The 27,414-nt window shown below is 42.7% G+C and overlaps 6 protein-coding genes and 2 long non-coding RNA genes across 10 annotated transcripts; 6 read left to right on the top strand and 2 right to left on the bottom strand.

Moving 5' to 3' along the window:
* Positions 1 to 1,620: 1,620 nt before the first annotated feature.
* LOC136199761 (kelch-like protein 4) lies at positions 1,621 to 2,695 on the top strand. The gene is made up of 2 exons (XM_065990056.1): positions 1,621 to 1,789; positions 1,847 to 2,695. The coding sequence occupies exons 1-2, from the start codon at positions 1,763 to 1,765 to the stop codon at positions 2,663 to 2,665; spliced, it is 846 nt and encodes a 281-aa protein (XP_065846128.1). The 5' UTR covers positions 1,621 to 1,762; the 3' UTR covers positions 2,666 to 2,695.
* Positions 2,696 to 2,899: 204 nt separating this feature from the next.
* Positions 2,900 to 3,708, bottom strand: LOC136199764 (uncharacterized). Of its 2 annotated transcripts, XR_010673170.1 has the most exons (5): positions 3,652 to 3,703; positions 3,520 to 3,587; positions 3,347 to 3,419; positions 3,172 to 3,281; positions 2,900 to 3,114 (listed from the first exon to the last, which is right to left on the bottom strand). It is a non-coding gene; the product is annotated as an uncharacterized lncRNA (long non-coding RNA). The 2 variants fall into 2 exon arrangements; XR_010673169.1 differs by lacking the exon at positions 3,520 to 3,587 and having other exon boundaries at positions 3,652 to 3,708.
* A 2,085-nt stretch (positions 3,709 to 5,793) lies between these two features.
* LOC136198411 (CMP-N-acetylneuraminate-beta-galactosamide-alpha-2,3-sialyltransferase 1-like) lies at positions 5,794 to 6,663 on the top strand. Its single transcript, XM_065988378.1, has 4 exons — positions 5,794 to 5,939; positions 6,034 to 6,220; positions 6,294 to 6,422; positions 6,472 to 6,663. Exons 1-4 carry the CDS (start codon positions 5,794 to 5,796, stop codon positions 6,661 to 6,663), a joined length of 654 nt encoding a protein of 217 aa, XP_065844450.1.
* A 541-nt stretch (positions 6,664 to 7,204) lies between these two features.
* Positions 7,205 to 12,374, top strand: LOC136199758 (kinesin-like protein KIF16B). The gene is made up of 16 exons (XM_065990051.1): positions 7,205 to 7,229; positions 7,297 to 7,530; positions 7,580 to 7,627; positions 7,675 to 7,969; positions 8,019 to 8,124; positions 8,172 to 8,325; positions 8,378 to 8,680; positions 8,735 to 8,824; positions 8,879 to 9,098; positions 9,144 to 9,210; positions 9,263 to 9,375; positions 9,425 to 9,851; positions 9,901 to 11,641; positions 11,706 to 11,778; positions 11,828 to 11,945; positions 11,993 to 12,374. The coding sequence occupies exons 2-13, from the start codon at positions 7,363 to 7,365 to the stop codon at positions 10,628 to 10,630; spliced, it is 2,721 nt and encodes a 906-aa protein (XP_065846123.1). The 5' UTR covers positions 7,205 to 7,229; positions 7,297 to 7,362; the 3' UTR covers positions 10,631 to 11,641; positions 11,706 to 11,778; positions 11,828 to 11,945; positions 11,993 to 12,374.
* A 745-nt stretch (positions 12,375 to 13,119) lies between these two features.
* On the top strand, positions 13,120 to 16,126 carry LOC136199772 (uncharacterized). The gene is made up of 12 exons (XM_065990063.1): positions 13,120 to 13,142; positions 13,202 to 13,461; positions 13,522 to 14,566; positions 14,622 to 14,782; positions 14,830 to 15,009; positions 15,066 to 15,216; positions 15,269 to 15,371; positions 15,426 to 15,488; positions 15,556 to 15,677; positions 15,755 to 15,779; positions 15,836 to 15,903; positions 15,959 to 16,126. The coding sequence occupies exons 3-12, from the start codon at positions 13,846 to 13,848 to the stop codon at positions 16,033 to 16,035; spliced, it is 1,671 nt and encodes a 556-aa protein (XP_065846135.1). The 5' UTR covers positions 13,120 to 13,142; positions 13,202 to 13,461; positions 13,522 to 13,845; the 3' UTR covers positions 16,036 to 16,126.
* A 1,622-nt stretch (positions 16,127 to 17,748) lies between these two features.
* Positions 17,749 to 21,566, bottom strand: LOC136199870 (uncharacterized). Of its 2 annotated transcripts, XM_065990171.1 has the most exons (13): positions 20,952 to 21,566; positions 20,748 to 20,902; positions 20,516 to 20,695; positions 20,317 to 20,461; positions 20,141 to 20,273; positions 20,059 to 20,088; positions 19,946 to 20,008; positions 19,827 to 19,889; positions 19,725 to 19,778; positions 19,536 to 19,673; positions 19,390 to 19,485; positions 19,214 to 19,338; positions 17,749 to 19,163 (listed from the first exon to the last, which is right to left on the bottom strand). In XM_065990171.1, the coding sequence occupies exons 1-13, from the start codon at positions 21,529 to 21,531 to the stop codon at positions 18,346 to 18,348; spliced, it is 2,580 nt and encodes an 859-aa protein (XP_065846243.1). In that variant the 5' UTR covers positions 21,532 to 21,566; the 3' UTR covers positions 17,749 to 18,345. The 2 variants fall into 2 exon arrangements, with proteins under 2 accessions (XP_065846243.1, XP_065846242.1); XM_065990170.1 differs by having other exon boundaries at positions 19,536 to 19,778.
* Positions 21,567 to 21,624: 58 nt separating this feature from the next.
* Positions 21,625 to 22,398, top strand: LOC136186245 (uncharacterized). Its single transcript, XR_010669709.1, has 3 exons — positions 21,625 to 21,914; positions 21,974 to 22,171; positions 22,228 to 22,398. It is a non-coding gene; the product is annotated as an uncharacterized lncRNA (long non-coding RNA).
* A 2,021-nt stretch (positions 22,399 to 24,419) lies between these two features.
* LOC136198330 (L-lactate transporter-like) lies at positions 24,420 to 27,070 on the top strand. Its single transcript, XM_065988280.1, has 10 exons — positions 24,420 to 24,525; positions 24,582 to 24,649; positions 24,705 to 24,826; positions 24,875 to 24,998; positions 25,199 to 25,341; positions 25,397 to 25,865; positions 25,930 to 26,075; positions 26,134 to 26,188; positions 26,237 to 26,336; positions 26,802 to 27,070. Exons 1-10 carry the CDS (start codon positions 24,420 to 24,422, stop codon positions 27,068 to 27,070), a joined length of 1,602 nt encoding a protein of 533 aa, XP_065844352.1.
* The last annotated feature ends 344 nt before the right edge of the window (positions 27,071 to 27,414 follow it).

The following is a 27,414-nucleotide window of genomic DNA, read 5'->3' as shown; positions in this document are numbered from 1 at the left end:
TCTTTTGAAACTTTTCTTGCTGATGGTCCACTCAATGTCAAAGCTCAATTTGTAAACAGAAATTAATAATAAATAACTATTTGATTTTTTCCTGGAGGTTTCATTGGGAATTTCTCTGCATGTTGCTGATAAATTTCTAGGGAAACTACTAAGCGTAGCAGATTCAAAAGTAAAACATAACTTTTTCTTTTGATATTAAAAATTTAAGATTTCAATTTCTAGTTGACCTGTGATTTATTTAATGTTCTTCTTCATCCTATTTATGTGTTAGCTGATAATTTCCAATCATAAGAGTTCAGAAGTTAATTAATGATTAATTAATAATGATTCACTAGGGCTGCGTTATTGGACAATATATGTGATTGCATTTTCAAGCCATTGCTTGAATTGTCCGAAGATGCTCCACTACAGGTTAATAATTCAATACTAATTAAATAAATTGACTATTTTTATGGACTGTGTAGATTGATTTCATTCTCATAGCTGAGAATTTGTTCACTGTAGCAGCTGATACGTTGACACGAGCCAAGAACAGAAGAGCATTGTACGCTCTCAGAGAAATGTAAATAAATAAATAAATAAATACCTAATTACATATATTGTGACGTGAATTTTCCTTTGAAGGTTTCTCGAGAAAATTGCTCCTGATGACGTAGTAGTGATAGAGAGTCCAGCTAAGAAACGTCGTCATAATAGTGACGTTCCCGGAAGTGGTGATAGTGCTACTGTGGATGATGACATTTCCGTCAATTTTCGTCGTTCAAAACGACTTCAAGCCTCATCTCCGTCTCCTCCCCTTTCTCCACAAAAGAAACTCAATTTCGATTCTATAAGTGTTGATGGACGAAAAAAGAAATCGTCAAAAATACCCGTTTTGAAAAAGAAGAGAATAATTCGATTTTCTGGAAAACATTATAAAGGTAAATTGATCTAGATAATTAAAATAATTTATTCAATTATTCCCATAGCCTATGAGCCGATTGGAAAGAAGAAATTCGTCGCTTCAACGCTTAGTCCAGGCAAAAGTTTGCTGAAGAATAAGGATCCTGGTCCTTTGAGTCCACTTGAGAAAAGAAGACAACGAATTAGAGCAAGACTCAATGCTAAATTAGATTGATCTGCACTTGCAATTATTTTTTGCTTCTTTGAGATGATCATCATGTTCTAATTAATCAATGATTACCTTCGTTCATCATTGGCTAACAGCTGCACGTGATCGAGTCCCCAGAAGCGGCGATTTTTTATTAATTAGAAATAGACCACCTGTAATCCATGATTGAGATGACGTCATTTGCTACTGTTAGGGTCACGTGCACCAAGAGTCCCCACAGAGTCCCCAAACTCGCTTGCCTTCTTTTTTTCGCTGTCTGCCTCGTTGAGAATGGATGAAAGATGGAAGAAACGCGTGTTTCCCATTCTTCCCGCTCTGCTCGAGATTCTGCTTCCTCTCTCTCTTATCGATGGTCTTCTCGCCGTCGCTCTTATCACTGTTCAAGAGTTTGAGAAGCTCTCTCGTCAAATTTGCGATGACGTCGAGCGATCACGACTGCTTCTTGTTTCAATTTTACCGAAAAAAGGACTCGATTCATTTGACCGATTTTTGAACGTTTTGAAGGAAACCGAAGGACAGGAACACGTTGCACAAACAATAATGGAAAATAAACGCAATAAAAGTTCAGAGCACCTTGTGGAATGAGAAAAAAAAGTCAAGGATTTAGAAAGAAAATTGAAAAAAGAGAGAGAAGAAAAGAACAAGGAAAAAATGACGAACATTGGTCTGAGAACTAAGGTGGGGGCGTGTCAAAAAGAGCAATCTAATTTTTGGTTTGTAATTAGATACATTTAGATTGGACCTTCGATGGGAAGTCCTGGTCTCAAATGGAAGACAGACATACCAAACATGCCACTCATTGATTGTTTGCCATATGGACGTGTGGCTGAAATCAATGGCATTCTACATGTTGTTTGGAGTAATAAAATGTTTTGGTTGGAGAAGGGGGAGTGGAAAAATACGAATGATCTCCTGCCGGGTATTCAGCGCGCATGGAGTGTCTTTGAATGTGAAGAGAAAGAATATGTCATGAGCTGTAGAGGGCATAAATGCGCGAGTATTTACGAATGGAAAAGCGACATGAGAGATGTGAAACCAATAAATGAAATACCAGTTCAATATCAGCTCGACTACAGAGGTGCTATTGGACACAACGAGAAAATTTATCTTGCGGGAGGAACAGGAAGTGATAGAGTTGATTGTTTCGATATTAATAAGGGAGAATGGGGAACAATAAAGAAAATGAAACGTAAACGAGATTTCTGCTCATTGGCTGTAATTGATGATAAACTGTTTGTTGGAGGAGGGAAAGGGGCGGGGAATTCAGTTGAATGTTTTTCGATGGCAAAACAAGAGTGGATTGATATGAATCCTACTACAGAGGTATCGTGTCAAATTTCATCGTGGAATGGAAAACTCGTCGCAACAGGAGGAAATGGAAAGAGCAATTGTGTTGAAATGTATGACGAATTGTCTGGGGATTGGCTTCCATTGCCATCAATGAATACGGGACGAGTATGGCATGGTACATGTTCAACAAAAGACAATCAATTGATTGTAGTGGAGGGATGGAAAACTGGACACTCAGTTGAATGTTTGAAATTGAAAATGTAAACGTGTTCTTAGGGCCCAATTAAATTTTATGTGTTCTTGTGTTGATTGGTCACCTTTCAATTCTCCACGACGACAAAAATCAGTCAAATATTCGAACGACGCTTTGAGCGATCATCTGGAGAAAGAATTGAGAAAGTCTCCCGCAAAGATACCAGCAGAAGCGTCAAAAACCCTTATAAAGAAGAAACAAGGCTCACAAGAGCGCAATTACCATTGACAGCTTTTCCTCCAAAGCCTATAAGGAGCAAGTGAGAAATCGTCACACTGCAATTTCCTGAACATACCTCCCCTATGTCCCACGGGGCTTTTTCCCTGCAATAAGAAAGAAACCAAAGCCTCTGACAATGATATCATGCAAAGAGCACTTAACTGATCTTCTAAACGCAACGTATCCCTACTCCAATGTCCACCACTGCGTCTGAGCTCCTTCTAGAAAGACCAACATATTCCTATAAAACAAAACCGATATTTAAACTGAGAACAATGTCTATCTCTTCAGAAATTACCTTCACTTCCTCTATAGGCCTCGAGATAATCATGGATTGACCTTACATATTCTCAACCCACCTTTTGCACCTCTAAAGATTCCCTCCTAGGCGACGAAAACATATCAAACCTAAAAGCAAAAAATAAATGAATAAATCTCCAAATCTTCATTTTATTCATAAAACGTAAACTCACCATTGGTAAGTCACTTGAGTTCACTCGTTCTCACCGTTTCATTTCCACTGACGCTCTTCTAACGTATAATAACCTAAAAAGAGATCCATGGATGAAACACCGTGCTTACGACTGCACAGGAACCCAAAATGAGCTTGCTACCCCCTAAACCCTACAAAACATGTATAGCTCACCGAAAAAACTCTTTTCGATGTCGTACGGTCTTCGAAAACACGACGATCGCAAAGAGGATCTTCACTCGCTGACATCGGGGCCCCCGAAAACACCATTGCGCAATTGATACAGCACCCGAACACGTCTCTTACCTTCATTCGAACTGATCTGAGCCGTCGATGCCTTCGTTTCGCCATGTTTTTCAGAACAGTAGTTAGTTTGACGGGACCCGTATGCAACCCGGATTAGTCGAAGCGCGCGAACTTTGAAACGTAAACTGCTCGTTTTCCTACCTGAACAAAACTTCATTCGATCTCTAGACACCACTATAACACTATAGTCTTGCCCGCCTTGACAAGAAAGCGGCCTAAATCGCAAAACTACTACGAAAACTCACATCGTCCAAAAGCACTTCGCTATGACGAAAACGGGACGAATCTAAGCTATTTTACTTTAATAACACCTTCACTGAGCAAGCCAGTGCAACACTAAGCGTGAACAACGTCGAAAACAGAAGTCTTTCTGTAGCATTTTGGCAGCCTAGCGCGCGACTATAGTCACGTGATCAGACGAAACATTTCAGCTCCATCGAGACCTTTCCAGCATCTGCGACGTGCTTGCGGGTCTCCGAGCGACCTAACAACGGTACGGGCGAACCGACAGACTTCACAGGCGCAATACGAAAGCTTCGTGGACGAACCGCGATCACGTCGAAGCGAAGAAAACGACGAGAGGATTGTTTCCTGCTCCGAAGGCAATCTGGCATCGTGAGATCAAGATAGAATGGATCCTTCCGACGAAATTGCCATTTCTTACGTATCTGGGCTGTGCAGATGAAATAATAATAATAACGTATTTACTTGTATTTATTTTATTTACTTTAGACGACGTGAAATAGATTAATTAGGAGAAAGCTTCGATATCAATATATCTTTGACGACGTTCGGTCTCGTAATTTCTGCTTTGACACAACTAAGTCTTCCCTCTTGCGTTCTTGAGAGGATTGTTTACTTTATCTAGAAATAAACATAGGGCTCAGGTACATGGATGAATAGACGCGAAATTGTGACGTTATAAACAGGAGACGGAATATAATGTATTGATATTTGCACTTGCCATATTTTCATATTTATTTCGAGTTTCTTGCGTGAACTCGAATTCTCTAGCTTCTTAATTTTGAATTTTGAACTCGTTCCAAATTGTTCTGCGATTGATACGACGAATCGTTGAAGGCGATTTCGTATCGAAAGAGAAACTATCGAAGTCATACGGGTGACACTATGAAAGGCGTGGCTTAATTAATTAAGTCAATAAGTATAAGGCTAATCCTATTGACCCCAAGTGCGCAAATTTCATCGGACGTGCCAAGACACGTTCAAAGCGATTTCGAGCGACGACATTTTCGATCAACGGAGAAAAGAGAAGGGAATGATTTCCTGCGCCGTCGTCCGGCGCTTCGGATAACCTTATTGGATCCAATTACGGTTCCATCATCGATAGTCACAACGTCGTAATTAGGTAAGGGATAGTCTCCCCTCCCCCTCCCCAAAAAAGTAAGACATCATCTATGGAATGAATGTCGCTCCGACGGAGGCAGATTTACGCCAGAAATTATAATTACAGTTTATCCGGGCGTTATTCGATAAACGCTTTAGCGAATATTTTTTGAATGTGCATTAGCAGGGGGATAGAGTAGACAGGTCTTCGCAGACGCGCGCTAAAACTCTCTCCGGGCTGTGCGCACGTGCATAATTATACAGAGCGACTGACTGTACACGTCCGCTTACGTCCTGCGCCATGAGAATCTTTCTTTTTTTACTGCTGCTCGTTTCATTTAGTCTCACTGTAGTCTTCCTTTATCACTTCGGCTCACGACGACGATATACACCAACGTTTAGCTTTCCCAAAGATAAAAGGCCGTTGTCGCCGCCGCCGTCACAGCCGACAACGCAGTCGTTGACAAGCGAACCGCCGCCGCCTTACTGCGGTGAGCATTGATTAATTAATAACTGCGATTTGCGTCCACGTGGCATAAACGGGCCTCTAAATGAGACATTGTGTAGGCGTAATAGCGACTCGTTCCAAATGGTTCTGCGATCAATTCGACGCATCCTTAAAGGCGATTTGGTCGCGCGGCGATCCGCTCGTATCAAAAGAAACTATTGCCGTCCTACGGGTAAATATATATTCTAGTTCCTATACAGGCTTTATCCGGGAGACTATACATAAAGTGTTAGGCTAATCATATTGAGGGCGAGTTCTCTGACGCGACATTTTATAAGACGGCTCAGAATATGTTCAAAGTGATTTCGAGCGAGGACATTTTCGGTCGATGGCGAAAGGAGAAGGGAAAGATTTCTTGCGCCGTCGTCGGCGGCTCGGATAACTTGATTGGATCCAATTACGGTTCTTTAATCGATAGCCATGACGTCATTATCAGGCAAGTGATAATCTACTAGTATTTTTCAGTATCTCTCTCCCCCCCCCCCCCCCCTTCCCAAAAAAACAAACAAACAAACAAGCATTATGTATAGAATGAACGTCGCTCCGACGAAGGGATACGAAAAGGACGTTGGCACAAAGACGACGTTTCAGTCGCTGTACGCTAGAATCGAAAAAGCCTACATTCGACCGAACAAAGTTCTCATCATTCCCACGTCGCTGAAAGAAATAAATTACGCTCGAACTGCGCCTTCGCGTCTTTTCCTACACCAATCGGAAGTGCGGCACTAACACTATATATATTTATATTATTTATTTATCTCAAACGCTGCTATTCTATTCCTACACGTAGGTCTATCTCATTCATCCGGACTTGTATCGACAGACGAAGGAGAAGTGGATGCAGTGGTCGGACGAAAATCCGACTCGGTTAACAAGCGGAATAACGATTCTAATATTTGCCGTTCACGTTTGCAATAAGGTAATACACGTCGCATAAAAGCTATGTGGTATTATTTTCGAATTTATAGGTGGACCTGTTTGGGTTTGGTCTGAATAAGGCGGGCGAATACGAACACTATTACTCTAATGAGGACACTCCAAAATTTTGGAAACCCAAGGAGAAGCCAGGGGCAGCTCATAATATGAAATCGGAGGCAGATACACGCCAGAAAATGGCGGACGAGGGTATAATTACTCTTTATCCGGGCGTTATTCGATAAAAACCCGAAGCGCGCGAACTTTGAAAACCCTTCTCCATCTCGTAAACTTGATCGTTTTTCTGCCTGAACAAAACTTTATTCAATCTCTAGACCCCACTATCACACCCTCGTCTTGCCCGCCTCGACAAGAAAGCGTCCTAAATCGCAAAACTACTACGAAAACTTACGTCGTCCAAAAGCCCTTCGTAAGGACGAAAACGGGACGAATCTAAGCCGTTCTACACTAATAACACCTTTCCTGAGCAAGCCAGTGCAGCACTGAGCGTGAAGGACGGCGAAAACAGAAGTCTTTCTGTAGCATTTTGGGCTTCCTAGCGCGCGACTTCGAGTCACGTGATCAGAAACGGCCTACAACTCTATCGCGAGTTTTCGGACCTTTCCAGCGTCAGCGACGTGCTTGCGGGACTTCGAGTGACCCAACAACGATACGAGCGAACCGACCGAATGCCAAACCGGGCGAAGTACGGAGGCTTCGCGGACGAACCGCGAAAATCGGGGGGGGGGGGGGGGAGGACGTTTTTCTGTTCCAAGGGCTCACTCTCATCGATTTTTTTTGCGCGTTTTGAGTAGGTCAAGAACGCGTCGCGCAAAGATTAATGGAAAATGATAACGATGAGAGTTCCTGTCTTCCAGCCATGACAAACATTGCATCGCGCGCGCTAGAGCTTCGCAGAGAGGGGTGTGTCTGTGTACTACACGATGTCTTCGTCTTCTGCTGCCGTTCGAGTGGCGGTGCGAGTGCGTCCGTTCAACGAACGAGAAGTCCATCGTCAATCAAAGTGCGTCATTCGAATGAAAGGCCGTCAGACGGAATTATTGAAGCCAAACGAAGCGGAATCGACGAAGAAATTCACATTCGACTATTCGGTTCTCCCAAAACGAATCACATTATCGTCATTCTAACGTTCGAATTCAGTATTGGTCGTTCGAAAAGAGAGATCGACACTACGCGTCGCAAGAGAAGGTAATTCGAATAAATAATTGCATAAATAATATTTATTCTTGCGTAAGGTCTTTGGAGATCTCGGCAAAATCGTTTTGGAGTGCGCATTGAGCGGCTACAACACGTGCGTGTTTGCCTACGGGCAAACGGGTTCGGGAAAAACGTATTCCATGATGGGATGGGAAGACGGAAATCCGGGACTCATTCCACGAATATCCGAGGGTCTCTTTGGCAACGAAAAGAGCGCCAGCGCGCATGCGCAAGAAACGTTCAAAGCGGAAGTAAGCTATTTGGAAATTTATAACGAGAAGGTGAGAGATTTGATGGAATTGAAAAGTCAAAAAGATAAACACAATTTGAAAGGTAGACACGTGAAAAAATTGAGGTAATAAATTTTGTAATTTAATTTTAGTGCGTGAACATCCTGAGACGGGACCTTACGTCGAAAATTTGAGCAAACACATGGTTTCGGAATTAGACGACATTATGCATTTGATTAAGATTGGAAATAAGCAGAGGTATAGATTCTCTTAATAGTTATTGTTCTATTTTCTTTTTCATGTAGGACTACGGCTGCTACGTTGATGAATGACGTCAGCAGCCGCTCCCACGCAATATTTACAATCAATTTTGTCTACGCCAAAGTGGAAAATGACATTCCCTGCGAAACGACGTCGAAAATTAATCTCGTCGATTTGGCCGGAAGTGAAAGAGTCGAGGTCATCGGCGCAGAAAGAAATAATTAAACAATTAATTATTTATTTATTTTAGACGTCGGGTGCCAGTGGAGATCGATTGAAGGAAGGCTCCAATATCAATAAGTCTCTAACGACACTCGGTCTCGTCATATCCGCTTTGGCTCAACAAAGTCTTTCCTCTTCGTCGACGAGCTCGTTTGTCCCGTATCGAGATTCCGTTCTCACGTGGCTTCTCAAGGATTCTCTCGGCGGAAATTCCAAGACGATTATGCTTGCTACAATCTCGCCGGCTGATATCAATTACGGCGAGACGTTGAGCACGCTACGCTACGCGAATCGCGCCAAAAATATTCTCAATAAACCTACAGTTAATGAGGTAAGTGGAGTTTAAAATTATTTTCATTTGACGTCACGTGCGTTGATTGGTTAGGATCCGAATGTGAAATTGATTCGGCAATTGCGCGCTGAAATTGCTCAATTGAAAGCGCTAATTGGAAAAATAGATCCAACACAACTTAACGTGAAATGACACTAAGAACCTATATAATCAATAATATATAATCGCTTTATCTAGTCTCTTCAAGTGAAGTTGGATCACAGTGAAGCGTTGATGGCCAATCTCACTTCACAGTGGGAAGACAAATGGGAGAGAGCTCATGAAATTTTGAGAGAGAAATCTCTGGCTGTCACGGACAGTGGAGCCACTCTCAAATTAGAATCAGAACAACCTCATCTAGTCGAAATTAGCAGCGCTAGATTTTGCACAAGCATAACCATTTGCAATTTGAAAGAAGGTAGAGAGATAAAATAATTCAATGCATATCTAATTGTGTTTCTAGGGCGCACAACGTTTGGACTCATAGACGAAAAACCTGACGTCATATTGACAGGAGCAGATATCAAAAAGTCTCAATCGAAATCAATATATCTATAGTAATTTATTGATTTTTTATATTAGTCTCCATTGTTCGGTGAGTTACCAAGGAGATCGCGTCACTCTTCTCCCAGAGTCAGAATCTCTCTGTTACGTCGACGGAGAACAAATTCTAAGTCCCACAGAACTAACTCAAGGTAATAAAAATTTTTTTAAAATAAATTAATAATTATTTTCTTGCCTTAGGTAACATCATAACCTTTGGTGCATCGTCATCATTTCGCTTCAACTTCCCCGCCCAAGCGGAGCGCCTACGACAATCAGCCATAGATAAGGAAGAGGAGGAGCGTCCCTTATCGTGGGCTAGACCATTTCCTGTTAGCCGAAACAAAGGAGGGGAGTCCTCATTGCCAATCGGTGAAAACGACGTAGATAGTTCTAGTAGTCGAGAGATAGAGAAGGAGAAAGCGGCGTTGGAGGAGGAGAAGTTGAAGCATTCGCGAATGGTCGAGGAGGAGAGACAACGACTCGGCGCCTTGCGACGCGAAATCGATAATCAGAAGGAGAGAGTTCGAAGGGAAGAGGAGGAGAGAAAGAGAGAAGGTTTGGAGAAAGAGGAGGAGTTGAGAAAGTTGCAGACAAAGCTCAAAGAACTCGAAATCGAAAGCGAAAGGTAAAATAAATAAATAAATAAGAAAATTAATATTTAAATTAATTTAAAGATCCTTGCTTCGCGAGCTCGAGTTGATAAAGGAGGAAGAGCGTAGAAAACTAGAGGCCCTTCAAAAGGAGATAGCCGCGAAAGACGAACTCCACCAGGCCGTACAAGAGGAAAAAGTCAAAGAGCAACAGGAAAAAGAAGAGAAGGAACAGCAGCTCGTCGCACTGCAAGAAGAAATCAAAAGAATACGATATTCATCGTCACCACCGCTCTCACTACGAAGTCAAACTCTGAAAACGACACCAATAGGGTTAGAGGCATCTTCCTTAGCTTCATCATCATTATCATCATCATTAACTCTTCAACCGGATCGGCGAAATCGTCTCTCGGGGTCCCCCTCACCGTTGGCTTTGAATTTGAAAAAATACTTAGAAGCGAATCACGATTTGGAGGCGTGTCCCCAAGTGCAGGTTGACGTCGACGGCGTTTTCAGCGGGTTTCTTATCAAGCAAGGGGAGGTGGTCAAAAATTGGAAAAAGCGATTTTTCGTTTTTAATCCGCATAAGCGGACGCTGACGTATTTTACCGATCACACGCGTAAGAACGTGAAGGGCATCATCTATTTCGACGGTATACGACTCGTTTATGAGGACAAGGCGACCGGGGAAGGAGTCAAGGAGTGGAATCACACTTTTCACATTTGCACCGATATGAGGAATTATCATATTCGAGCCCAAACGAAAGCCGTTATGAGAATATGGATGGACTTATTGCTGTCGACTAAAATTTAGTATAGGCTAATGGGATTGTACAGGAAATGCTGCTGTTTTATGAGTGTGACGTCAATGAGCTATAGAATTAGTGTCACGTGCACAAACGCAGATGACGTTGAACTTCATCACGAGTTTTGAGTCTTAGCGCTCGTCGAAATGTTATCTCCTAGATGCATTCATTCGACGACGAGTCGGACAACTCTCGCGATGGCTTCGGACGGCGAAGAACGGAGCCAATTCGTCGCAGCTGTCGTCTCCCGCTGTGAACCAGCAGGTTATTTGGATAGAAAAGGTTGTGGAATGCTTCTCGGCTACCTTACGCTTCGTTTCGCGACGCCAAAACGCGATTCTCGATTGCGTACCCTCGAAAGGGCCCCTCAGCGGGAAATATCAGTAACGCTGCTACGAATTCATCTCTTCCGTCGTACCTTAGGTGTCCTTGTTTATCCTCCTTATAGCGTCCTAGCATCCTCCTTAGTGTCCTTGTTTATCCTCCTTGTCTTCCTTAGTATCCTGGTCTATCTTCGTTAGTGTCCTTTTTAGTTTAACTTCCTTAGCTTTAGTGTACTAGTACCTTCTCAGTTTTAGACGCTGCAAGTACAATTTATGCCCCTTCAAGCCGTTTGCATAGTAGCAAAGTCAGGTCGTGGAGTAATATGCCGTAAGAGAGTCCGGAGGACTCGTGTTCTGCGTGGGCGGGAGTAGCCGCCGACCTATGTATATAACGGCATGTTCTGGACTGCTCCTTCACTTCACTTCGTCTATACCACGAGTTCATACGTAGCGAAAACTATTGATGGCCTCAATTCTACTTCGCTCCTCGTTCATCCTCTTGAGCATAAGTGCCATGGGTTTTGATGTGACTTTCGGTTCCGACTTGAAATCGCCAATTCAGTGCACTTATCCGAACAATTTTACGGCGTACGTAACAGGCGCTCACGAGCCGTACGAAGTTTTCAATATGACTTACGAAGCCGGAAGAGAAAGGTTGGCGGTAGACTTAACATTACGGAACGAGGTCGAATCAATGTGAGACTGCAAGTTGAACCAAAATAATTAATCTATATATAGCAACATCGCTCTTTCATTTCAGTCCCGCACGAAGAATTATCTTGTATGAAGGTGAACGAATGTTTTCCTACTTTTTCTTTGCATCCCAGTGCTTGGTAAGCTGTGTCTGTGAGCAATATTGTTTCTATAAGAAGTTGCAATTAGTGCTCTAATGAAAGTGGACGTTTCGATCAATGGGGAATACCAAGCAACTCAGTGTTTAAGGAGCATCGCATTTTACCTAAAAACGTATTGACAGAAACTTGGTCCTTATTTTCCTCAGGTAAATTTTTATCAATAATCGATGAATGACATATAAAGCCTTTATAGACGAAACGTCTTACGGAGACGTGATGGTCACTGCAGACACCTGTGATCCTGTCTTCAACTTTTATTACGACAGCAATGGAGCAATTTCTCAAGGGGACGTTTGGACGAATGTCACGCACAATATTGACACAAGCGTTTTCGAACTCCCGTATTCTTGCCTGCATTCTTGTAAATGGGATCACGAATCGCAACTGCTGATGATGAAAGACGTTCATCCTCGCATTCTTTTTCCTATGTCTGTTTAGCTCTTTGCCAAAGGGTAAGGGCACTTTTGAATATCAGCATTGGTTGCATGCACGTGTTTTATATAATCTTTCACAAGTCGCGTCAGTGTTTTCACGAATCCTCTGGGGTAATTTCCGATTTCTTCCTTCGAAAACTATACGTACTCTACATTCTTTCGCGTCGTGTAGTTATGCAGCTATATAGCAACAATAACGTCGTGACTTAATCTTTGAGATGCTCCAGGGATCAGTGAGGGAGATCATTGACGCCGCTCATTCATCTTCATGCTATCTCGAGCAGCTCTCCATCGTCGTGCAAATGACGTCAGCTATTGCTAATATTCATGGACTCCACCCATGTCCCTACGTTCCCAATATCTTTCTCCCAAGCGAAGGCCACCCTGTTGGCAAGCAGTTCGTTGCCTAGCGACGTTTACAGTCTGGGCGTGTCTGTAATTGAAATATTCACTGGGATGGGCCCTAATGCGGATGACAGATATAGTGAACTAACGCCTATGAAAGTTCGTCGTCGCTTGCACATGATTTGCTCAAAAATGATTTTAGGAGAAAGAGAGGTCTACGAGTGCAGAGTGTCTGGCTGTTTTTATAAGAGAAATAGAAGAAGTTTCGACGAGGTTTGCCGTGATGAAGAGAATGGTAAAAGGAATATTCGAGGGAGAGGGCGCAAGTCGTCGTCACAAGGTCGTTCTTTCTGGCTACTTATATTTCTAGGCTGACTTTGTTTGTTATTTGAAGTTTTGCTTGAGTCGAATTTATTATTATGACCTTTTAGGTTTTTGAAGTGCTTAATTAAGGTGCACGTGCGCAAGTGATCGTCACAGTCGGAGGAACAGACCGAGAATAGTTTCAATGACGTAGGGGATTACGTTGCGCGATCGAGCACGCTAAGAGGAACGGATTGATTCGTACGGTTCGACGTGATTTTTGGGGCTTCGCGCTTTCGAAATACATTTTCGTTATTTAGAATGTTCTTTCAGATGCATTCATTCGACGACGAGCCGAGCAACTCTCCCGATCGAGTGCCAATTCGTTGGACCTGTCTCCCGGTGAACAAGCAAATTCGTTATTGAGCAGAGAAAGTCTTTGGCGGCTGCTAGCTACCGTCAGTTTCGTTTCGAGATACCAAAACGCGTTGCTCGATCGCGTACCCTCGAAAGGGGCCCCTCAACGGGAAATATGGCAGCAGCAAGTCTCGGTTTGCGTAAGCATCGTCTGATTCATAAAGTAAGCTCTCGAAAGTTGGATCGAAATCAGAATTTCGATTTTAATTATTATTTATATTAGAATTAATTCAAAAAGACAGTGAATCGCTTGATACAGCGTCTTTGAAGGGCGTCACGAGCTAGTTTTCCTTACCAACTTCGTATAGACCACCCAAGCTGAGCAGTCCACACTCGTATCTAGGCCTCAACCATTCTACTGCATAAAAGCCTTGGTCTAGGTTCCTTGTTGTTGACTTGACTTTCCGAACCGCGTTTTTGATAATCGACAGATTCTGTGGCTAGTCCGAGCGGATGGTTTTGGTGCCAATCCTCATCTAATACATTTCAATGATTATTGCCAAACTTGATTAATTAAAGTTTACCTTTTCACTTAAATCAATTACAAATGCATCATCTAAATATTTGTTGCATCCCCACCCTCCATGAAGATCAAAGGGATGTCCCCAGGCCCTTTCCCTGTGATATATGGGCGTGGTGTCACGTTCGCGCGCGCAACCGGATATTCTTTGTCTCTCGCGAAAGTTCTTTCTACATGGCGCTTTCTAGAGAAGCAATATCCGACCTCGATCCTAATGGTTCACCAGAACCTCGATTTTCTCACGAAAGTGCATTGATCGGCGACGTGCTGCATCTTCTCGGCGGCAGGAATCACACATCGCCAAAATACCTTTTCCCCCGCAACGAAATCTGGACATGTAATGTCAAACAAGTCGAAAAGAAATGGATGCGTCGTTTCGCCGAAGGAATTATTCCTCCGCCTTGCGAAGGAGCACAATGCGTGGTCATCAATGGGATCCTGTATTCGTACGGAGGAAGGGCGGAAAATGAAGATGATCTAAGCTATGATCTAAGCGAACTCTTTGGCTTGAATACGAGAAATCCTAGGAAAATGAAATGGTTCCAAGTAGCCACGCCCACTCCCGAAAACGACCCATGGGAGCGCTCCTACTGTTGTTTGTGGCCTATTGGAGGAAAAATTATCATGTTCGGAGGATTCAGCGAAGACGAAATTCCAGAGAATCGCGTCCAAGCAGGAGCAGAGAGTGATTGGCTAGTGAACAATGAGATCTATGAATTTATATTCGAGGGAAGGGAAAGAGAAAAAGGTAAAATGCATTAAACAAAACTTGAGAAATATTTCGTCACAGTGCAGCAAACTAGGGCATTGGTCGGGCGTTGAATTAAGTGGAAAGAGACCTCGACCACGATGCCGTGCTGCAATGGAAACGATTGATCAACATCGAGGATTACTCCATGGAGGAGAAGATGGTGCCGGAGTTTCTATTTTTGCAGATGCTTTTGTGATTGATTTGAAAGAGAAAGTATTTCTAATTATATGTGTTTGGCAATAACTAATGAGTTGTAATAGAATTGGATTTGCGTTGATTTTCTTTCCGAAGTCACCGCTCGATATGAGCACAGACTCTGTCGACTAGCAAAAGCGGAATTAAAGGCGAGAAATTGCTTTCTTGTCGTTGGTGGAAAGAACAGAAGCACACCTTCAGCCAACGCTTGTGTTTACGACTTGGACGAAAGAAAATCTTACGATGTACAGTAATAAATAATTTTGAAAAAATTAATACGTATTGTTCCATCTTTCTTTAGTTCTCAATTACTCCGGAAATTGGTTTCATTTGCAGCCACACTCTTCATTGTGTAGAAAAACAAGATGGATGCATCGACTTTATTGTCGTTGGTGGAAAAGGCTGGAATGACGGATCAAAAGAAATCGTGACGTCGTTTTCTCTTGGACTTAGTACTGAAATACTGAGATAAAGGTTCCAACCAGTAGCTAACTTGTCTTTTAGGTGCTACAAACGAGGCGTACTTGAGAATTGAATCAGAAATGCTACATTCGGCTCAATCGATATCAGATTCCTCTCATCATAAACGTGAACTTGAAGAAATGAGGCATTAACAAAATCAATTTCCAATCGTACGTAAATAATAGCAGATTTGCTGCAGAACTGCACGGGAAGCTTCAGAAGAAGAAATCACTAAACTGAGAAAAGAACTTGAAACCACAAAGTGAAATCATGATTACCTTAATATTAATTATTAAAAGATTTAGGTGTTTGACGAAAGTCTTATTTAGAACTAAATTGAGAGCAAGCATGGATTCTAACGCTGACTTCCAGTACCGTTTTGATGAGGTCTCTAAGCTTATCAGGCGTCCTCTAGACGGGCCAAAGGAAGTAACCTCGACAGCACATGCAGGTAGGTTCAGAGCAAATGTTTTTCTAGTTATGAGAGACATATGAGAAACATATATTATAATGTTGGTTCTGACTTAGAGCCGAAAATCAATGGCTCTACAGGGTAGGCTAACAGACTCACTCTATACATGTAGTACCACCAATCTAATTGTACTTCAGAAAACTCCAAAATCGTGGTACGAAAACGAGGAGCTCTGATAGGCTTCAAGATCCTACTGACCCACCAGGTAAAACTTATTCTAAGTACTCAAATTATTTCATTCGACATCGAATTTTTTATAGCGGCCAAAAAATTTTGCAACGATATGCCGGCCGTTGATTGTGTGGTGGAGGAGAATAAGTCGAGCGATAATGAATAATTAACTTTGTTTTCAATGTTAAAATAAGTTTTCATGCTTCTTTTCCGAATTGATTCTAGTCAATACCAAGAACTTTTTTCGGGAAACTTAATTCTGGGTACTGATCAGATAAATTAAGCTTCTTTTGTTGCGTACGGGAACGTACGCGAAGAGCACTGGAATAATCTGCCTAGAGAGAAGGAGATGTGCTCCGAAGTCGTGCCGAACCATCTTTTACATGCATTCAATAGGATATTCAGGCGATGGGAGGGCGAAGTACTACAGTGCATCCCACGTCCAATCGAAAACGCCCACTTCTGCGCGCGTGACCCGTTTTCTCGCTCTCAGTACGTTTTTTAACCGCGATCGGTATTAGAAACTTAGGCCGCCTTCAGAACCCATCCATTTTTGCGGTTTTTATAGCCGCGCCGTTCTCCGTTTGAGCTATACGGGGACATTTCAGGAGCGCATCTTCAAGACGCGTTAGGCTATTTTTCTGAGGAAAAATAGCCTTAGGCGCGGAATCGAATAGTACAGAGCGTATATTAGTCTAAATCCTATTCGGGTTTAGCTTCAGCGCTCGCCGAAAATAATTCAGTGGGTCGGATCGAGCCGTTTGGTGTCTAGGCGTACACTAATCACGTTAGGCTAATTTTTGAGAAAACAAAGCTAGGAAGAAACGCGTGCGTTGTACCGTTAGAAAGAGGAGGAAATTCTCTGTAAAACAAGCTCTAGCACGCAGCCATTAGTGCAGAAGCGAATGCGCATTAGGTGTATAAGTATTTAGGAAGCGCTTCTCTCTAAGTAACATGTTGACGACGAAAGTTGCTTTTTTCTCTCCGAATCGGCAGTATAGCCGTTTAGCAACTGTTGTAAAAGCAAATTTAGCAACACAGAGGTTCTTAAAGCACTTTAGAGAAAGACTTCGTTGCTCTGTTCCCCTGTGTACCCTATTGGGGCCTCATTTTTGGGCGAGATATTTTACGCTAGCAACGCTGTTTAGAGACTTATTAGAAGCGATCGAAAGGGCTGGGAGGGATCGAAAACGTGCGATACATTTTTTCGATTGGACGTGGGATGCACTGTAAGCCATATCGTTGGAGCGACGCTAAAAAGCGATTCTTGATCGCGTGCCCTCGAAAGGGGCCTCTCCAAGGAAAATTTTGCGGCAAGTCTCAATTTAACTAATCATCCACTGATTTGTATATAAAGTAAAAACACCGGAGTGAGATCAAAATCAGAAATTCAAATTTTAATATTCATAAATATTTATTACTTAATAATCAATCAACAGAAGGAATCCGATTAGGCGGCGAGACAGGAATTTGATTTTTGAGTTGATCTCTTTTGTAATCCACTAGTTTCTAATGATGATCACGCTTTTGGAATGTCATTGGACCAGTTAGAAAGGCCCGTATTAGTAGTCTATGTCAAGATTTGTGTAGTTCGACCACGGATCGACGTGATTTTGAGTCTTAGCGCTCGTCAAATGGAATGGTGTCGTTGAGAATGTCTTCTTAGAAGCATTCGTCGAAGAGTCAAGCAACTCTCACGATAGGCCTGTGTTGAGCTACGCGGCTTGCCCGTATGTAAGCGCGCGTTAGCTCAACTCAGGCTGGACCTTCGAGCCTACTCTCACGATGGCTTCGGACGGGCCAAGAACTGAGTCCGTTCGTTGGATCTGCCGTCTTTCGCGGCGAATCAGCAGATTTATTATGCAGAAAATGGCTTTGCCTGCTACTCCCTACCATTAGTTTCGTTTCATAGAGCGAAAACGCGATACTCGATTGCGTACCCTCGAAAGGGGCCCCTCTACGGGAAATATTACAAATCTTGATTTACGTAGAATTCGTCCGATTCATAAAGTAAGTTTCTCGAAATTGGCTTACCAACTTCGTATAGACCACCCAAGCTGAGCAGTCCACACTCGTAGCTAGGCCTCAAACATTCTGCTGCATAAACGCCTTAGTCTACTTAGTAGGTTCCTTGTTGTTGACTTTCCGAAGCACGTAATCTTTACGGAAGCTGTGACTTGTGAGATGTACTGTACAGTAGTTCTGATTCACATTCCGTCGTGACGTGTTTATTGGCTTTGACTCTTGGACACAGCGTCACAATCATTCCATGGTTGCATACTCTTCTTAGATATAAGCTAAGTGGATCCAAACCAGACTTCCGATTTTGACATTCATATATAAAGCTGTCAAGTGCATGAATAAAAGGGTGAATCGCATACAACGGCTCCTCTTGACTACATGTTCATAGTGGTATAATATACACGGCAAATTGACAAAGTTCAAGTACTGAAGTAAATCGTCTAGAAGTGATTGTCTAGGAATGATAGGAATCCGAAAGAACGACTTTGTGACGACGACTGTCTCCCTCTCCTTCAAACTGACTCTTCACCATTCTCTTTATCGCCGGAAATCCATTCTCCGCCAGTTCCTCCATTTCTCTTATCATAACATCCATGCACTCTGCACTTCTAGGCCTCTCTCTTTCGCCAAAAATCATTCTGGAGCAAATCACGTGCAAACGGCGACGATTTCTCAACAGCATTAGCTGACCATTCCTCTGTTCCCGGATAGGCCCGACCCCGGTGAATATTTCAATAAGAGTCACGCCTAGACTGTAAACGTCGCTTGGCAACGAGCTGCGCGCCGACGTGGGTGGCATTCGTTCGGGAGCAAGATATTGGGGACTGAGGGGCCCGGCTGATATTGAGCTCTCCACCAAATGGGCGGCTCCCGAATCAGCGACTTTGACTTTCATATCTCTTGTCACCAAGACATTGGTTGGACGAATGTCTGCATGAACGTAGGGACGAGGGTGTAGTCCGTGAAGATAGGCAATAGCTGACGTCATTTGCACGACGATGGAGAGCTGCTCGTATTGCGAAAGATAACATGGAGACGAGTGAGCTGCATCTATGACCTCGCTCACTGATCCCTCGAGTAATTCGGAGACGATTTGGAACGGTGTTCCGTCTTCCATCACAGCACCGCACACACGGATGATGTTGGGATGATGGAGGCGACTCGCGGTTAGAACTTCGCTTTTGAACTTCGGAATCGTTCTTGGGGTTGTGATGAGAGCGTGGAATCTCTTTACGGCGACTGGCATTTTGTGCCAAAGACCAATAATGACGTCTAGATTATGTCGGTATATGTAGTATTTTATCTAGGTTATTCCCTTGTACCTCCATATGCTCCGGAACCGAGTTTTTCATTTGTAAGGCGTACGTCAGATGCGCGAATGCTGAGCACGTTGAGGAATTGATCGAGGCTTTCCTTCGTTTCTGTGAGCGTGGCTTCAACACTTCTCCTGAGATCATATTACACTGACTACTTGCACCATTTTTATTTCCAGTTATACATTTGCGTTTGATGAGCTTGAACTATTTCGTCTCTCTCTGCTTCGAGAGCACGACGTTGGGCTGCCGATTCTGCAAGTGTTGCTTGAAGAGTTCCCCTAGGATAACGTATTGATTACTGCTCGATTAACAATAGTCTCGGTTTTACATTTGAGCTTGATGAGACTGAGCCATTTCCGCAATTTCCGCCTGAAGAGCTTCTGATTGAACTAAAAGAGTCTGAGAAACTTGCCCCATTTCTTCTTTTTCTGCTTCAAAAGCACGTTGTAGTGCTGCCGATTCAGTTCTGAAAGTGAAATGCAATTGCATGTTAAAACAGTCAATTCTGTCGCTATGCCTTAAGTCTTCGATGTCTCTCTGAAGAGAACTGCAACGGTTTTCTAAGGCTGATCTAAACAATCTTATCTTCTAGATAAAAGTTTTTTTGTGCATCTCTTGCTTTTGTTCTTTGAAACGCATTCGCTCTGCTTCCAAAGACTGGTATAATGCCTCCCACTGTGTTCTACCAATGCAACTGTGACGTGCATGACAATAATTTAATTGATCTATTTTATTAACCGGCTGATTCTTTCGTCTTCAAACTGTCGTCTGTGTCTTTCCATGACTTGATGGAATTGGGTTCTACATTTGCAATAGTGTCACGTCATACTAATATTTCTGATCTAACTAACCTATCATCTTGAAGTATCGATTCTTTCATTCTAAAGACAATAGCGATTTTCTCTTGTTAAGCAACAATGCAGAAATTCGTACGCCAGTTTATCCAGTTTATCCCATTCTTTTTCAGGTTTCATTGTGTTCACGAATTTCTTTTCACGCACTGTCGGAATAAATTTCGCCGGAGGAAGAGTCCGGGTTCCAATTTTCATATATACATGTGAGTCGCCTAAAAATTATATAAAAGTATGATTGTAAGATTCATTTATTACCAAGAGTAGTCGTTATCAGAATATTAGATGAAATGCCTTTCCGGTATTCTCCCCCTGCCACGATGATCTTAGCCGATCCAAACAGCATCTTATCGCAATGGAGAGTGTGACCATTAATTAGTGGTATTTTCGTGGTTAGACTAATCTAAAGAAAATTAATTACAATGTGATGCTAATTAATAACACTCATTTTTCAAACCGCTTTAGATGTTTCGTTGTCCAAGTCGAGAACGTAGGCTTCGTCCGAAGATTTTCTTGGAATGATACCGCCTATAAGAAGAAAGCGGCTTTGTTCCTCATATCTTCTTTCTGATAGTCGACAAATTCTGTGATTATGTCGAGCTGATGGTTTTGGAAGGAAATCGATGATAATCCAATTCTAATGCAATTCAGAATTTTTTAAAAAGCATAGTTAATTAATTAAGATTCACCTTTTCTCTTAAATCAATCACATATGCGTCATTCAATGATTTTTCGCCATCCCACCCTCCATGGAGTAATCCTCGATGTTCATCAATTGTTTCCGTGGCAGCACAGGCGCGCGGTTGCGGTCTTTCTCCGCTTAGTTCAACATCGACCCAATATCCTAATCATAATCACTTAAAATATTTCAGATTTCAATTTATGTAATTTACCTGTTTCTCCTCCCTCTTCAAATACAAATTCATATATCTCATTATTAACATAACGAATGCATCGTGCTCCTGATTGGAGACAATCTGAAGGAATTTTTCCGCTATGTCCTCCAAACATGATCATTCTCTCTCCAATGGCCCACAAACAGCAGGAGCGGCGTTGCCATGGTTTCTTACTGTCGGTGGGCGTTTCTAGTAGGATCCATTTCATTTCGTTCGGATCCAAACCGAATACCTCTTCCAGATAACTCCGGTGCCCAAGTAGCGTTTTCAGAGTACTTGCGTTTTTCTTCATTCCTCCGTAGGAATACATGATTCCATTGATGACTACGCATTGGGCTCCGACGCAAGGCGGCGGAATATTCTTTCCTTCGGCGAAACGGCGGATCCATTTTCTTTCTTCTCGGACGTCACAAGTCCAGATTTTGTTGCGAGGAAAGAAATATGAGTTCTCTTCGTTTCTTCCACCGAAAAGATGCAATTCATCGCCGATCACCGCACTTTCATGCTCAGTTCGAAGCTCAGGTGAAATCTCGTGTGAGAATGTCGTTTCTTTTCCGAGAGGAAACGAACAGGACATCTGCTTTCTTTTTCTTCTTTCTTTTCTAAAATGAGTACAGCAGCGGCTAATCAAAAGAATGGAAAAGCCCGTATAAAAAACAAGCACGGTCCTTAGGCGATTGTACCTTTTTCTCTCTCTTCTCTCGACGCCGAATGAATTTTCAAGTGCAACAAATTGAAATTAAAGGTCACAAAGCAGAAAAACGAGATCCTGAGACTTTGCAGTACAGACGTCGATCTATCTGCACGCACGCTAATGAATATTGCGATCTCAATTTCTCGCTATCCTCAGCGCTTTCGGGATGCAGAAGCTTTTCGAAGGCATCCCGTTGCTCTTCCATTAATATTAAAGCGTCAGATGCCATCGGATAACGTGGACAGCAGAGAAAGAGGCCGAAAACGGTTGAGACGCCAATTCGTTGAACTTGTTCTCTTCCTCGGTGAAACACCAGTTTACTTAGGCGGAAAGAGTCGTTGATGGCCTCTCGCTATCTTCAGTTTTGCTTCACGTCGCGCGCAAACGCGATTCTCGATCGCATACCCTCGAAAGGGGCCTCTCAACGGGAAAGCATCGCAGATCTTCATTTTTTACCTATGGCTCGTCTGACGCACGAAGTAACAAAGTTTGATGTGAGTCCGAATTGAAAATTCAATTATTAGTACGTATGTACTACACGAATGTTTTGACGCATCATTAATTAATTCAATAATTTAGGAGTTGCTCTCTTCTGTGACTTTGTTGCAAATTTCAGCTTAAAATTGAAATTGTAGTACCGGTAATCAACTTAACAGATTAGATATTAGTATCCCATTCCGGGATGATTACTTTTTTCATATGAAAATCAGACGAAGCTTACAATAAGGTAATTTGAGAATATTTTTCGTTGAGGGGCCCCTTTCGAGGGTACGCGAACAAGCATCGCTTTTGGCTGCGCGAAACGACACGTAAGGTACCCGAGAAGCATTCCACAACTAAAGTTGATTGACCACGAACGACTTCGGATGCGCATGGAAGAAGGGTAAAGAGGTGAGGTGGGGCTGTATTAATTAAATGTCATCCAGATCGTCCACAAGCCTTTTTGGACCACTTAACTAATACATGTATGAGTACGGTAGCTGTTTGCTCATTATTAGGTTACCTGACGTCATCAACGATCAATTCCTGCAAAAAATTTAGGAATAAACAAATATTTCTACTTTCGTACCTATGACGTCAAAAAACGTTAGACTTATTCGTATTGAAGTTAACTGCCTGCCTGACGTCATGGTGTCATATAGATAATGTCGTATATGCACATGTACGTAGCTTTTCCAAACGACGAATCAGAACTCAGCAAACAAACACATGACTAATAAATGATTGCAACCAAATCTGCCTGTTTCCTTTCTCTGCAAAGAGTTGAACGTCAGAGAAAGGAAGGCCAGGACGTACAGCTTTCATCCTCGCCAGCCTTGAAAGATAATTCGTTGCAATGATTGCAAGCAGACGAGACTTCAAAAACGCTTGTGTCAATAGTGTGCGTAGCGTTTGTGTAAAGTCTCGCTATAGACTCCGTACCGGGCCTTGTCAACGAGATCGCAGGTGTCTGCTGTGACCAACGTTTCCGATGTCATCGTACCGTCTAAAAAGGGTCCTCTATTCTTCGGGCAGAAATGACGTCATTATTATTGATTAAGTTTACTTGAGTCAGAAACTGCCCAAGTTTCTGTGATCACGTCTTTAGGTAGAAGGCGATGCTTCAGAAGTATTGCGTGCGTCGCTTGGTATGTCGTAAGTACTATAGTAATCCTAATCGATAGACAAAATCATTTTCAGATACTCAACGCATGAGAGAACTTACGGTGCACTGATGTGAGAAAAAGTAGCCTTGGTCTGAAAAGTCGCTGTCGCTGCCAATGAAACGAAAGCAATTTCTGATAAGCGGCACATAGTAAGGAAAATTCGAGCAGATTCTTTTGGACAGAAATCGATGCTCCAACCATGCAATATCCTAACACAATACAAGGACATTCGAATTATATTTCCAGGTTTCCACGGATATTATCTACCTTTTTCTCGTCCTTCATAAATATCATTATTCACTCCAGTATTGTACTTCGCTCCAGATTGAAGTAGACCTGGAGGAATTTCTGTGCTCAATCCCCCAAATGCAATCATTCTTCCCCCAGTGGGCCACCGTTTCCTCCCACTGGCGGGCGTGGCCACAGCACTTCATTCTCTCCAAACCGACCAAGCTGTCCTCCTCTCTTAATTCTTCCATCCCGCGTACGAACACGATTCCATCGATGCTACGCATCGCGCTCTATGACAAGGAGGGAAAATATTCCTTTCGATCGGCGAATTAACTTGAGCGGCGAATCCAGATTTCGTTACAAGGAAAATAATGCAAATCGTCGTTCTTTCCACCGATGAGAAGGATTTCGTTGGCGAACGCTCGCATCGAGGCTCAGGGAATATATTCTTCGTTCGAACATATCGTTGCTAAAGAGGTCTTGGCGATAGCCGCACGGAAAGTCTGTCAAAAAGAAATCCAGTAAGTTACAGGAGAGATTATTTTTCTATTTTACTTTCCTGTTCCAAGAAAAGAAACGAATCTCGTAAGAAACATATTCCCGTATTACACGCGGAACCGCCTTTGTAAGTATGAAATTTGAGCTTTCACCGTCCTTATTTAGATGATATAAGAACGAGGAAGACCTAGCGAGATCTACAACGATAGGGATTTCAGAATCCTGTACTTACAAGTGTTATTACACTCGGGCACTTGTTGGTCTCTCCCACGTAATTCTATTGAAGATCACACTTTGGCCTTCGGGGTGACTTCGTCCCCAGGCCCTTTTTCGCCAGGTGCAAAGTATCCGGGGTCGAGAAAGGGTCTTCATGGGAATGAATCTCTAACGGAAAGAATGAAAAATTGCCCGTCGTACGACAGAAAAAGCCGGTGGCCACCGGTCGTCGTTATTCTCGCCGGTGCAACGCTACATTTGACCCTTGGAACGTTGTATACGTTTGGTTAGAAAGGAGTACAAAAGCTGCGCATATTCTGTTTCACTTTTCTTCGCGTGCAGGAAACATGAGCCCATATGTAGTATCTTACATACGAAAATACGGCCATCCAACGTCAACGACGGCTGAAGTGAAACATCGGAGCTCTTCGAGTTGATTTCTGAAAGGAACGCTTGGTTATTTAGACTGCTACGTGGATTTTCGCTCTAGCAATTCTGGGCCAGGGCCTCTCAATGTATATCGGTGGAAAGATAGAGCTAAAGTTGGGCACGCGGCTGACAGCCCTCCTTGGATCAATAATGATGAGGTAGATGCGATAGAACTATACATGTTTCATGCAGACATTCTTTTATAGTGCGGGTGTTGCTTTGAGCTACTTCACAATAGCGTCATTCTGGCTCTTACTCATTACATATGGCTTTGTGTTTGGCGTTGGTGTGGGCATCGTTTATCCCATTCCAATTGCTTGCGCAATTCGGGTATAAATAAGAGTGCGCGCAAATATTTGCTTTAATAAAGCGGTGATGCCGTGGCGCGCGGGGGAGAGGAGGTAGGTGGGACCATCTGCGAATAACATTTGCAGTTGGCTTATAGTTGGCTATAAAGTAGATTTCTCTCCTTGCGCAATATTATGCTGAGAGCGCGTCACTGCATGCGCTGATTCTTTGTTTATATATAGTGGCTTCCTGAACGAAAAGGCTTTGCCGCCGGTTGTGTCGTGGCCGGTTTTGGTCTGGGCGCATTTATTTTTAATCAGGTCCAGACGGCCTTTATAAACCCAGACGGCATCAAACCGGTAGGAGACGACGGTGCACTTGAAAAGTATATCTACAAAATCCATGCACCGTTTTTTTAACTTTCTAATAAATACTTCAAGGTATTTTGAGGATCCCAAAGTGCTGGAGAGAACAAAGCAATGCTTTCTTCTCCTCGGAGCTCTCTATGCCATTCTTCAAGTGATAAGCGTTTTCTTCTTAGTCAATCCTCGTGACGAGTTAGAAGAATCCAATGACAGTAGACAGCTAACATCGGTGGCCTTGTCGGACAACGCTCAAAGTTTAGGAAACGAAGGAGAAACGGCCGACACCGATTTCGAAATCGACAACTTGAATTCGGTCGATTTCAAACCGAAGCAGCTGTTTCGTCAAAAGAATTTTTATTTGATATGGATTATGTTTCTCTTGTCCGGACAAGGCGTCGTAGCAATATCAACTCTCTACAAGGCATACGGTTTTGGATTTATAACGAGTGACCGGTTCTTGGCTATTTCGGGGGCAATTGCCTCTCTTTCAAACGCTTCCGGACGAATAATATGGAGCTATCTGGCAGACAAATTCTCTTTCAGGGTATTATACTCTATACACTGCTGAGTAGAGGTTTTTTATTTCCAAAGAAATTATCTTTATCCAGCTCACAGCAATGGTCATGATGACTCTAATGACTGCTCTGCTCCTGAGTTTCAGTGCAACGTCAATAGCCGGAAAGGAGATGTTTCTCACGTGGACCATCTTCTGTGTCGGTGGCGTCTATTCCCTCTTTCCTACTGCCACAGTAAGGCAAGTGCTGACTTAATTAATTAATTAATTCAGCCGTATATACGCATTTGTAAAACAGGGCTTTTGGGCCCAAGTACTTTGCCTCGAACTACGGCCTTGTCTTCAGTAGTCAGGTAAAGTCGGTAAAAAATTTTTATTTCGCTGTTGTTTGACATGTGTAGACTGTTGCGGGTCTAGTGGGAGCTTTTTTGCCAACTGTTCTAGCCCAATCTCTTGGATATATTGGTTTGTGGTTTATCTCCGCCGGTCTTGTCTACATAGGTATGAAGTCTTCGTTGACTATCAATCAATTAACTCGCTAGCACTGTTTCTGCATTATAGCTGTTCTCGTGGCTTTCTGCTGCTCCATGCGACGTCCTGAAAAATCCTCCAAATGAGCAGTTAGAAATTAATTGTTTGTCTCTTGTCTGTTTGTCTGTCTGTCTGTCTGTCTGTCTGTCGCATCTTTTACATGCACTTGCTACAAAACTAAAAAAATGATCGCATGTTAGTAGTCTTAATTAATTTTTGTCAAATTTAGGAAAAAAGCCGTTTCAGGCGCGAAAAAATATTAACTTACGTTTTATAAATTCTATTCCACGTCAGCATAGAATTTGGAGGCAGTATGATGATCACATTTGTCTTTCATTGGACCGTTTAGAAACGCCCGTATCAGTCTACAGCGACATTCGCAGTTCGACGTGATTTTGAGTCTTAGCGCTCGTCAAATGAATTGCTGTTGTTCAGAATGTCTTCTTAGACGAATTCGTTCGACGACGAGTCAAGTAGCTCTCACGATGGCTTCGGACAGCCATTCGTTGGACCTGTCATCTCCTGCGGCAAAGCAGAATATTAGTCTGGCAGAAAGAGTGGACCCGAAAGAGTTGCCAGAGTTGTTTCTTGCTTCTCCCTACCATCGCGGTTTCGGTTTCAACGCGAAAACGCGATACTCGAGCGCGTACCCTCGAAAGGGCCCCCTCTCCGGAAAATATGTCAACAATACTATGTTTACGTAGGTCTCGTCTGATTCGCAAAGTAAGTAACCCCGAAGATGGATTTAAATAAGAATTTCAATTTTAGTTAACATTCCCAAATGTTATAAATCCGTCAAAAATCTCTTAATTAATTATACGGCTGCTTTGATGTAATTAGCAGCCTCTGATGGCACGTTCTCCTAACTCAATTGTAATTCATCTGGGAACCTGACCTGGCTAGTACAAACCAGGATATAGAAACGATTAGTATAGCTCACTCGCCGCTTCACCAAAACGCCTTAGCCTTATTTCCTTCTTGAACGGAACAGCGATTTGAATGCACAGCGTGACGTCAGTTTCTTTTCCAGGATTTGACTTGATTTCTC

This window comes from Oscarella lobularis, chromosome 1 (assembly GCF_947507565.1).
Source record: "Oscarella lobularis chromosome 1, ooOscLobu1.1, whole genome shotgun sequence".
Classification (NCBI taxonomy): domain Eukaryota; kingdom Metazoa; phylum Porifera; class Homoscleromorpha; order Homosclerophorida; family Oscarellidae; genus Oscarella; species Oscarella lobularis.
Note: the sequence above shows the minus strand (reverse complement) of the source record. Positions and strands in the feature narration are given on the sequence as shown.

Excerpts from the sequence above, each read along its gene's own strand:
- LOC136199761 (XM_065990056.1), top strand. The coding sequence starts at position 1,763 with ATGACGAACATTGGTCTGAGAACTAAG. Across the intron at positions 1,790-1,846 it reads ACATTGGTCTGAGAACTAAG|ATTGGACCTTCGATGGGAAG; the intron begins GTGGGGGCGTGT and ends AGATACATTTAG.
- LOC136198330 (XM_065988280.1), top strand. The coding sequence starts at position 24,420 with ATGAAAAATTGCCCGTCGTACGACAGAAAAAGCCGGTGGCCACCGGTC. Across the intron at positions 24,526-24,581 it reads TGGAACGTTGTATACGTTTG|GAAACATGAGCCCATATGTA; the intron begins GTTAGAAAGGAG and ends CTTCGCGTGCAG. Across the intron at positions 24,999-25,198 it reads CAATTGCTTGCGCAATTCGG|TGGCTTCCTGAACGAAAAGG; the intron begins GTATAAATAAGA and ends GTTTATATATAG.
- LOC136199870 (XM_065990170.1), bottom strand. The coding sequence starts at position 21,531 with ATGTCCTGTTCGTTTCCTCTCGGAAAAGAAACGACATTCTCACACGAG. Across the intron at positions 20,274-20,316 it reads TCTGATAACGACTACTCTTG|GCGACTCACATGTATATATG; the intron begins GTAATAAATGAA and ends TATAATTTTTAG. Across the intron at positions 19,164-19,213 it reads CGGTTCCGGAGCATATGGAG|ACGTCATTATTGGTCTTTGG; the intron begins GTACAAGGGAAT and ends GACATAATCTAG.
- LOC136199772 (XM_065990063.1), top strand. The coding sequence starts at position 13,846 with ATGCATCATCTAAATATTTGTTGCATCCCCACCCTCCATGAAGATCAA. Across the intron at positions 15,489-15,555 it reads AAAGAACTTGAAACCACAAA|AACTAAATTGAGAGCAAGCA; the intron begins GTGAAATCATGA and ends AGTCTTATTTAG. Across the intron at positions 15,678-15,754 it reads AACCTCGACAGCACATGCAG|AGCCGAAAATCAATGGCTCT; the intron begins GTAGGTTCAGAG and ends GTTCTGACTTAG.
- LOC136199758 (XM_065990051.1), top strand. The coding sequence starts at position 7,363 with ATGTCTTCGTCTTCTGCTGCCGTTCGAGTGGCGGTGCGAGTGCGTCCG. Across the intron at positions 7,628-7,674 it reads ACTACGCGTCGCAAGAGAAG|GTCTTTGGAGATCTCGGCAA; the intron begins GTAATTCGAATA and ends TTCTTGCGTAAG. Across the intron at positions 7,970-8,018 it reads AGATAAACACAATTTGAAAG|TGCGTGAACATCCTGAGACG; the intron begins GTAGACACGTGA and ends ATTTAATTTTAG.
- LOC136198411 (XM_065988378.1), top strand. The coding sequence starts at position 5,794 with ATGTTCAAAGTGATTTCGAGCGAGGACATTTTCGGTCGATGGCGAAAG. Across the intron at positions 5,940-6,033 it reads AGCCATGACGTCATTATCAG|AATGAACGTCGCTCCGACGA; the intron begins GCAAGTGATAAT and ends CATTATGTATAG. Across the intron at positions 6,423-6,471 it reads CCGTTCACGTTTGCAATAAG|GTGGACCTGTTTGGGTTTGG; the intron begins GTAATACACGTC and ends TCGAATTTATAG.